Source organism: Chinchilla lanigera, unplaced genomic scaffold (genome assembly GCF_000276665.1).
Source record: "Chinchilla lanigera isolate Chin_1 unplaced genomic scaffold, ChiLan1.0 scaffold00009, whole genome shotgun sequence".
NCBI lineage: Eukaryota > Metazoa > Chordata > Mammalia > Rodentia > Chinchillidae > Chinchilla > Chinchilla lanigera.
Genome location: NW_004955410.1, coordinates 25,583,998 through 25,594,664, shown reverse-complemented (window position 1 = coordinate 25,594,664; position 10,667 = coordinate 25,583,998). Strand labels below are relative to the sequence as shown.

The 10,667-nt window shown below is 45.6% G+C and overlaps 1 protein-coding gene across 3 annotated transcripts in view; it reads right to left on the bottom strand.

The window, feature by feature from the left end:
- Malsu1 (mitochondrial assembly of ribosomal large subunit 1) overlaps window positions 1–95 on the bottom strand; it is a gene marked incomplete in the record, with an annotated part of 18,717 nt that extends 18,622 nt beyond the window's left edge. For all 3 annotated transcript variants that reach the window (XM_013510588.1, XM_013510587.1, XM_013510589.1), the window contains 1 exon segment: window positions 1–95. In XM_013510588.1, the coding sequence (XP_013366042.1) occupies window positions 1–56 (56 nt within the window).
- Window positions 96–10,667: the final 10,572 nt, after the last annotated feature.

Genomic DNA, 10,667 nt, shown 5'->3' with positions numbered 1-10,667 from the left:
GCCCCGCGCCACAGCAGCGACCCCACTCGCAGCGCCACACCGCCACCCGGCCCCATCGCCGTCGCCGCGCGTGACGTCAGGGGCGGGTTTCACGGGGACCTCAGGCTCTACGCCTTCTGATTGGCCAGGTCTGCCAGCACCGCCTGGACGTTTACGTCGTCTGTGGGCGGAGCCAGGCCCTGAAGCAGGGATCTTGGGCGGAGTCTGGAGCGAAGGCGGGAGAACGGAGATTAGGCAGGTGTGATTTGTGAGAAGGTTTGGTCAAAAGGTGCAAAGCGTGTAATAGGTTCCCTGGAAATGCTTGATATGTTATTTAATTTTTTTATTTTTATTTTTTTTATTTTTTCTGGTACCGGGGTCCGAACTCACGACCTTGAGTCGGGCAAGCGCTGTGCCACTGAGCTAAATCTCCAGCCCCTTATTTAATTTTTAAAAAAGCATTAATAACCAGAGCGCAGGGCACAAGTCTGTGATCCCAGCATTTTCCGGGCCGGGGCAGAAGAGTCTTAAGTAGAGCCGTCTCAGCTACTTAGGTGACTTACTGCAAAAAGTAAATAAATAAAAAGGGCTGCCGTGAAACCCCTGGGTTTATTCTCAAGTACCGCAAAAACAAAAATAAACAAAAAAAAACCCAAACACTAATTTGGGGGGGGGAATTTTATAAAGTACAGAAACTAATAGCAGTACCTCTGTTTACACCCCCAAATATTTACAATTGCTTCAAGTCATTTTTGAAAATTAAAAAAATTAAGTTTCCTAGGTTCTGCAGTTCCAATCTCATCCTCTTCAATTTCATTCCTTTCTAGGCATGAATTTGGTGTTTCTCCTAGTTTTTTTATCCTTTCCAAGTTCCCCCTTTGTCTCCAAGTGTCCCAAACCTGTGTATCCATCTGTTGTTTTTGTTTGTTTTTGTTTTTTTGTCTTTTTTGAGACAGAGTCTCGCTGTGCAGTTCAGGCTGGCCTTGAGCGCACTTTGTAGCCCAGACTGGTCTCGAACTCTCAACGATCCTCCTGCCTCAGCCTCCCAAGTGCTAGGATTACAGGTGTGTGCCACCACGCCCAGCTGTGTATCCATCTATATTTGCCATCAAAATGATCTGTCCAGGTCGGGGATATAGCTCAGCGGCACAAGCACCTGCCTGGCAAGTGCATGGTCCTGAGTTTGATTCCTGGTACAAAAAAAAATAAATAAAAAAAAAACAAAAACAAAAACAAAAACAAAAAACAAAGAATGATCTGTGCGTGCCACAGTCCTTGCAGGTAGTGAGCATATGGAAATGGGTACAGTCATGCCTCACTTGATGGGAATTTGTTCTGAAAAATGTTTCCTTAGAGAGTTTTGTTGTTGCAAATGTCAAACAAAGACAACAAAGATATTACTAGGTGATACTGGTATAATCTTATGATACCACGATTGTATATGTGGTCTGTCACTGATAAAGGTGTCAATGCATGTTACATAACTATACCATCTGTCTACCAGCTGGCCTCATAGAGGAAGAAATACTTCAGTCATTCTGATAATACCCACTAGAAAAAGACCACCAGGAACGCACATGCGGCCAGTTACAAGGGAGACCGCAGGACAGAGGTACATCTCAGTGGAGGCAGGAGAAGGGGATTGGCTTAGGCTTGTGCTTGTTCTGCAAGACCAAAGGAAGTGGGGTCAGCTGTGAAGTGGGTGCTGACGCAGAAGCAATTTACCAAATGTGTCTCTCGAGTAATCTGTGTTCAGGAGATAGAAGAATGTTCCTGGAACTGGCGATGCATCCGTCACTCGCAAGGACTGGCGGTCTGGGAAGAACTGGGTCCTGTTAGAAACATTGCTTTATGTTCCATGAGAAACACCACATCCTGATTACCAGGAGGGCTGAGAAACGGTCTCAGGCCCCTTATTCTGCAGAAATGTAACGGTTAAGAGAAATGTAGGCGGTGAGACCTGAGGGAGGAGTGATGCCTGTGAAAAAAATGGAAAATTACAATGAAAGCGCTGAGAGAGGTTTTCTAAATGGAGTCCGGAGGCCGTAGGGAAGCAGGACTTACGCATGGGTTGAGCTGCTGCTGAGGAAGGAGGACTCCCGCCTCACTACCCTTTGAGAGCAGACATCTGGAGCAGATCCTACAATGCGCCCGGAGACTCAGGTGTGTTTGGAGAGGCTCCTGGACTCTTGCTTTGTGGACGTGGTTATGCGGTATGTGCATTCGCTGGTCTTATCAGTCGCCCAGCTCCTGTTGCACAGCCCTCTTCTCAACTCTGACGATTTTCCCTACCAAAGAATTTTTATTGCTTGGAACAACAGTTTGCTCCTCTAAGCCCCCACCTCCCTGCGTTCCTCAGAACACTATTTCAGTCCGCCCGAACCTGTGTCTCCCTAACTGCAGTTCCTAGGACCGCAAAGAAAGATCTTTCCTTTTATGGTTTATGAGTTTAAATTGACTGGCACGCAGAAGCGGTGTGTCTGCGGAGCGACCCCTGGTGGGCACTCATGGCAGCCAGAGCGGGATGTTCCTTTCACAAGAAAAAAACGATCCCACACGGCGGTTTCTGATGAGAAAGCGTGCACTCGGAGACAGAGGTTGTCAGCCCTAAGTCCTCCCTGTTCGTTACTGAAAACCGTTTTTCAGGCCGTGTTCCCATCCGAGGAAAGACGGGAATAGCTGTTACCCCAAGAGAGGTCTTCACACTTGCAAAACTCCCCACCCTATGCGAGCCGGAACCTCTGCTGTTGGGCTTGAACTTCATTTCAGATCAGGGCAGAATCAGACGGGGAGAGTCGATTCATCATCTCTGCCTTTGGAGTGCTGGGTTTGGGGACTGGGAAGTTCATCAAACCCAACCTTGGCTTTCCCCTTGGACGCATTTACTATACAGCAGTGTCTCCTAATCTGGGGACCAGAATCTTCTGCAAAGGACCCTTAAGTCCACAGACGCATCACACATTGTCTTTGAAGTGAATAAACATTTTTTGTAGCAAATGGAAATAGAGACTGTTGGAATTCAGCAAAATTTTACAGTATTTAAAAGTGTGGCTTCGGGGCTGGGGATTTAGCTCAGCGGCACAGCACCTACCTGGCAAGCGCAAGGTCGTGAGTTCGGTTCCCAGTACCGAACAAGAACAACAACAAAACGAACTAAATAAATAAATAAAGTGTGACTTCAGACTACCTTTTTGTCATGCAGGTATTCAACGATAAATATTTAGAGAGCCACAATTTTTTCAAAAAGTCACTATAATAAAAAAGGTTGGAGGGGCTGGGGATTTAGCTCAGCGGCACAGTGCCTGCCTGGCAAGTGAAAGGTCGTGAGTTCGATTCCCGGTACCGGAAAAAAAACAAAAATAAATAAATAAATAAAAATTTAAAAAATAAAAAAGATTGGGACTCCTACTGTCTACCTCTTGGGGCCGCTCAGCCCACTGCTTGGCAGCTGTAGCTAATGGTAAATATTCTTGTCATTTAAACTTAACCGCTTTTCCCCTTGGACTTCTTCTGTATGTACTGTTTCTGTTCTTTAGAGACCTTGCTTAAAAAAGGGCTAGGATTAAACGGACTTCTCATAAATCTAATACAGTAAATCCAAAATACTATATATTTGTAAGTTTCTATTTAAAAACTATCTTGTGCCTGGCATGGTGGTACACTCTTGTAGTACCAGCACTTGGGAGGCTGAGGCAGGAGAGTGGCTGTGAGTTCAAAGCTACCCTGGGCTACACAGTGAGTTCAAATCTAGCCTGGACTACATTGCAAGACCCTGTCTCCACAAACCCCCCAAAACTATCTTGTCCCCCACTTTGTATGTCCCCTAATTAGAAACAAAGATAATGTCAACAAGACATTGGTACCGCATGATAATATTTAGGTGCCATTTAAAATTTTGAGACAATACCACAAATTGCTGCATACATATGGAGTTGGGAGGGCAATTCCTGGAGTAATAAATCCTTTGTGGGTAGAAGCAGGTGTCTCACTGTGACTCTAACTGTCACACTCCTGGTGTTCTTATGCTGATGTTTCTTTACATGCGTTAGTTGTGAGGGCTGGCCTAATGGAATAACACAGACTACAGGCGCTGCACAACAGAGGTTAATTTGCTCTGGGACTGGGGATTTAGCTCAGCAGCAAAGCGCCTACCTGGCAAGCGCAAGGTCGTGAGTTCGGTTCCTGGTACTGGAGAAAAAAAAAAAAAAAAAAAAAAAAGAAGTTAATTTGCTTGCAGTCCTGGAGGCTGGACATCCAAGATCAAGGTGCCTGCAGAGTTGGTTTCTGGAGAGGCCTCTCTCCGTGGCTTGCTACTGGCCACCTTCTCACTGTGTCTTCATGTGGCCTTTACTTGTGTCACTTACTCTGTATCCTTCCTTTCCTTAGAAAGGCACCAGCCCCACTGGATTGGGCTCTGTCCTGATTTAACTTAACCTTAGTTACTCCTTAAAGGCGCCAGCCCCAGGTGCAGTCCCACTGGGGAGTAAGGCTTCAACACATAAGTGGGGAGGGGCTGGGGATTTAGCTCAGCGGCGCAGCGCCTGCCTGGCAAGTGTAAGGTCGTGAGTTCGATTCCTGGTACCAGAAAAAAACAAAAACAAAACAAAAAAACCCATTTAAGTGGGGGGTTCAGCTCATAACAGTTGTCTTTATTGGATGCTCCTGGGTTTATAATGGGGATAGGTTCCTGTAAACCCATTGTAGATTGAAAATATGATAGCTCAAGACTGCTTTCAGAAAACCTTACCTACTGAGTAATTAGCGCCGCATCTGAGTACACTGTAGAGCACCGATTGTCCCCCCTTGCGATCTATTGATCTATCGATCTGTCTTGTGTGGCTGAGGCTGACTGGGAGCTGTGGTTCACTGCCACTGCCCTGCCCCAGGAAGAGCGCAGTGCCACAGATCAACCTAGAGAAAGGTCCAAAGTCAAAATTTGATGTGTGGATTCCACTGAATATGTGTCATTCCTGAACCACGGGAATATCAAGAAATCCCCAGTGGAAGCATAGGTTGAAGCCATCTGTGTATTTCTTCACTGAAATGCTTGTCATCGTCAGGTGGCCACTGCCTGTAATCTCAGCTACTTGGGAGGCTGAGGCAGGAGGATTGCAAATTCGAGGCCAGCCCGGGCTACACATTAAGACCTTGTCGGAAAATCAAAAAATATAAAGGGCTAGGGATTTAGCTCAGTGCTCCCTGGGTTCAGTTTTCAATTAAAAAAGAAAAAAAGGCCCCATGTCTTTGCTGCTTTTCTGTCTTATTTGTTCTTTTCATTTGCATTTCCCTAATTATGAGTGTGTTTGAACATTGGCTATTTTTTTTTTCCTGTGCTGGGGATTGAACCTATGACCTTGCACACGCCAGGCAGTGCTCTGTCATGGAGCTAGATCCCACTGTGTTTTTCTTGGTTTGAATGTCTTCTTTTGTGACTTGTTCATTCATGAATCTTTGCCATTTTTTTCTGATTGTGTTTATCTTAAAATTCTTTCTAGGAATTCTCCTATTTAAAAATACTTGAAAATTGCTAAAGAATATATATATATATAAGGAGCAGTAGTGAGATGAGATCTCCAGTCAACTTAAGGAATGAAACAGTGCAATGCTATAATCCCCCCTCCCACCCATGCTGTGCCCCACCCCATCCCGTCCTCTCCCCAGAGGCAACTGCTTGCAGAATTTTATGGAATCGCATGCCTTCTGTTCTATAGCTCTGTCACACCTGTGTTTGTATATATTCATATATTATCTAGTTTCCCATGCTTTGGGACACTTTATATAAATGCTAGCATATGGCATGTACCCTTTCACAACTTGCTTTTTCTGTCAGCATGTCATTGGTGACAGTCTCCCCTCTTGGTGTTGATAGCTTGACCTTCATTCATTTTGCTGGTGATTCATATTTCACGGTATATCACGAGAGATTGATTCTTCCAACCTGCTCTTCCAACCTGCTGGTTTTTGTTTTGTTTTGTTTTTTGTTTTTTTCCCGGTACCGGGGATCGAACTTACGACCTCGCGCTTGCCAGGCAGGCGCTGTGCCGCTGAGCTAAATCCCCAGCCCCCAATGAATTTCTCCTTTCTTTGTTTTTTTGTTTTGGTTTGTTTTTTTCCAGTACCGGGAATTGAATTCATGACCTTGCTCTTGCCAGGCAGGCGCTATGCCGCTGAGCTAAATCCCCAGCTCCACAACGTACCGTTGATCGTGTTCTTCCTAATGCTCTTGAGGTTTTCTTTTTGGTGGTACTGGGGATTGAACTCAGGCATATTAGGCAATACTCTTCCAGGCCCTATCACTTAGACTTTTGCTCTACGATTCTATTTTGTAATTCTCCTGAGGGGATTCTTTGATTTTTTTTCTTTATCAAGGTCTATTATGACATTTCCATGTAACAATTCATAGGCGATGTAGTTAACTTCCTATGTCACAGAATACAGCCTCTGCCATTATAGAATAACATGACAGATTACTTTTAAAAAACTACATTTTGGGGCTGGGGATTTAGCTGAGCGGCACAGTGCCTGCCTGGCAAGCGCAAGGTCATGAGTTCGATTCCCGGTACCAGAAAAACAACAACAAAAAACAACAACAAAAAACTACATTTCATGTAACTGAAGTTCGCTGAATAATTCTTATTGTCTTAATTCAGTTTGGAATAGAGTGCAACAATGTTCTAGAACACAGATTAGCAAATTCTGCCTTCTCCTCCCCTCCCCACCCCCCTTCTCCTCTCCTCTCCTCTCCCTCTTTTTTTTTCCAGTACTGAGGATTGAACCCAAGGCCTTCAGACTGAACTACAACCCCAGCCCTTTTTTATTTTGTATTTTGAGACAGGGTCTCATTAAGTTGCCCAGGCTGCCTTGAACTTGGACTTCTCCTGCCTCAGCCTCCCAGAGTGCTGGGATTGCAAGTGTATGCCACCATGCCTGGCTGGCAGACTTTCTGTATACAGCCAGAGGGTAAATATTTTTAGGCTGTGAAGACCATACAGTCTCTCTCTACTCAATTCTGCTGCTGTAACGTGAAAGCAAAGGTTGACAACGTGAAGGAAGTGTGGCTGGGTCCCAGTAACACTGTACTTACCCACATTGAAATCTACATTTCACATACGGTCATTTTTAGGTGTCACAGAATGCCGCTTTTTTTTTTTTTTTTGGTTGAGGGATTGAACAAGTCCTCATGCATGTCAGGCAACCGCTCAACGGCGAAGCCATGCCCCCCAGCTGCACCCTTCTCTCCCTCCCAACAGTTTATAAATATAAAAACCATACTCAGCAGGTGGGTCCTGCAAAACGGGCAGAGGATGGGCTTTGCCTAGGAAGCGACTCAGCTGACTCCTAATGTAGAATGTGATCCTCCTCAGGTCTCTGTAAGGAAGCTGGCTAAAGGCCCCCCTGTGCACAGCAGAACATTAGCACCGAGATGGCAGGGTGCACGCAGTGTAATCCCCTCTGCTCCTCCTCGCCTGCATTTCATTCATGAGGAGGATCCCGACCACCCCGCGGTGATGGCGTCAATGTACCAGGCTGGAGCCACTTACATCCTGTCTCCCTTCCTCTGCTCAATTCCAAACTAAATTTTAAAACTACCTCCACAGCTACAAAACCCTCTGCCACATCCTCATCAAAATCTTCTCAGCTAATCTTTTTTTTTTTTTTTAACCCTAAAGGTATTTGTTTCTATTTTATTTCTCTGGTACCAGGAATCAAACTCAGGACTGTGCCCTTGCCAGGCAGGTAGGTACTTGTACCACTGAGCTATATCCCCGGCCCAGGTATTTGTTTTTTAAAAGACCTTAAAATTAAGCTTGTGGCTTCATACTTAATTTGTATCATTAAAACCTGTTCCAGCCGGGCGTGGTGGTGCACGCCTGTAATCCCAGCACTCGGGAGGCTGAGGCAGGAGGATCGTTGGGAGTTTGAGGCCAGCCTGAACTGCACAGCAAGACCCTGTCTCAAAAAGATAAAACTTGTTCCATTGCAATTAACAGTAGCAATGGCATTGCAAATTCGAGAAAGATTTGATTATGAGGTGACATGGTGGTATTTGTGGACAAGCTACACATACAAAGAAAATTGGTTAAATCCTGAAATACCACTAAGGTACCCGTGTTCCAAAGAGCCAGTGGGAGAACTCCAACGCCAACTTTATTCCAGAATCTCAAGGACACAGCGAATGGCCAATGCAGTTCTAAGCAGAAGAGGCATCGCGCCTCTAACCCGGTAAACAGTGGAAAATGTGACCAACGTTTATGAATGAGTCATAAGTGTCTAAAATGCAAATATTTATGAAAGGCCCAGGGATAAGGACTTCCTGGAGGAATTTATTACCTACACGTTGTTTTCTCTGGAAGTTCTAAATTCTCAGCAAACATTAATCAAGACGTCCTACTGTCTTTCAGGTTATTCCCCCATTTTACAGATAGTGATTCAGCAGATATCAAATTACTTGTTGCCACTAGCGAATAATTCACTATTTCAGCCCTTTCCTGCCATTTGTTAGATTGAAAGTGAGGGGAGTTTGACGAGATTTAAAGAGCTTCTTCCGTGACTGTGTATTGGCTGCTCTCTGCTGCCCCCTGTTGATGCGACAAGGGAAGAGCAGGTCTCGAGACTGGCCCAAAATCAGGTCCTAGGACCAGGCACAGAGGCATCAGCATCACCCGGGAACTTGTTAGAAATCCAAATTAAGGGCCCTTCCCCACGACACTGAGTGAGAGACTCGGGCGGGGCTCAGAAGTTTGTACTTTCACAAACCTCGAGGTGGTTCTGTTGCAAGTTGAAATGAGTTTTCTGCTTTAGGTAGCGATGCCTTGGCCTCTGAGTCATCACAAAAATGAAGGCTCCCCGGCCTGCTTCTGTTCTCATGTAGGGTACACTACTCGGCCCGGTACAAAGTGCTTCCACCGTCGTTCATTCTTCCTGTCTGTCCCTCTTAGAACTGGGGATCGAAGCCAGGCCCTTTGCAGTGAGCTGCGTCCCCGGCCTTTTAAAATTTTGAGCCAGTGTCTCACTGAGTTGCTAAATTGCCCAGGCTTGGCTCAAATATACAACCTCCCTGCCTCAGCCTCTCAGAATGCTGGGATTACCGATGTGCACCACCATACCTGACTTTACCTCCATTCTTTCTTTCTTTCTTTCTTTTTTTTTTTCTGGGACAGGGTCTCACTGTGTAGTCCAGGTTGGCCTTGAAACTCCTGGTGATCCTCCTGCTGTAGCCTCCCAAGTGCTAGGGTTACAGCTGTGCATCAGCAAGCTCTGCTACTGCCATTTTTTCTTGCAGATGAATTTGTAGCAGCCCTGTGGAGTCAGTTGGGGAGGGACTGCTGACCTATTCTACAGATGAGGAGACCAGGAGAAGAGCTCAAGAAAGGTCCAGTAAGTTGTGAGAGCTACTCAGCTTTAAATGGCAAAGCCAAGTTCAAATACAAGTCTTCTGTTGTTATGTTGATACCCAGGCCTTTTCCAATTACTCCGTAGCAGAGCTTCTGAGATTTGGGACAGATAATCCTTTACTGTGGGGGCTGTCCTGTATATCACAAGACGGTTTGTTCATTTTGCCGTGATGCTGGAGTTAAACCTGGGGCCCAGTGTGTGCCAGGCAAGTGCTCTACCCCTGAGCTACACCTCCAGCCTTAGGCTGTAGGATGGATAGTAGCATCTCTGGCTTCTACCCACTCCGTACCAGTCACCCGCACCCTGGTGGTGACAACCACACACTCCTAAACATTGCCAGATGTTCCCTGGGAGGGGATGTAACCATCTGTAGTCAAGAACAACTGCCCTACAGCCCTTGCATGAATAGGGAGAACTCACACAATTACTGTTCAGCAGATTTTGCCCTCTTTGGAGGTGATTCTGGAATAAAATCTTCTTTTTGGTCTCTAGGCCATCTAGGAAGCAAAGGAATTAGACTAAATGTTGGTCCTTCACTACCCTTTGCAAAAACTTACATTAGTTAATACCATCTGGTATCTGGGCTGTATTCAAATTTCTCTGATTGTCCCAAAAATATCTTTCATAGCTGTATTTTTTTGCCTCTCCAATCTAGGATCCAGCCTAGCTTCTCAGACTGACCATACTAGTTGCTGTCTATTTCATCTCTAGGCAAGCTATACCCCTGTGGAGAAGGACATTCTATAGTTCACCTTTCAGTGTATTACCTCTGTGGGACTTTGAGCCTGACCAAGCCATATGATTGTTTGATTCTGGAGGAAGTCTCGCAAAAAATTAGCGTAGTTAAGTTGTACTGTCCTCGCTAATCCTGTTAATGATTGCTCCCACTTCCCCGGTTGCTGCTTTTGTTTGTATCCCAATAAAAGGCTAAAAAGGATTGTAACCGAGGCTTTAGTCCTACAGGCCGCAGCCCCCTGATCCCATAACTTTGTCTCTCTGGTTTTTCTTCTAATCTGCCACACCTTGTTCTCGGACCTGTCACCCCAGACAAAGACCAGCCATATACCAACATGTCCCGTGGACCAAACCTGGCCCACCTCTTTCTGTACATAGATTTTCTCTGGAATTCAGCCATGCCCTTTCACTTACGTAATGTTGCTGGTTGCATTCGTGCTACAGTGGTGGAACTGAGTAATGTGACAGAAACCATCTGATCCACAAAACCTAGAATAGTTCCTGTCTGACCCTCGACAGAAAAGTTGGCTCACCCATGATTTACCTGCTTGTCCCTG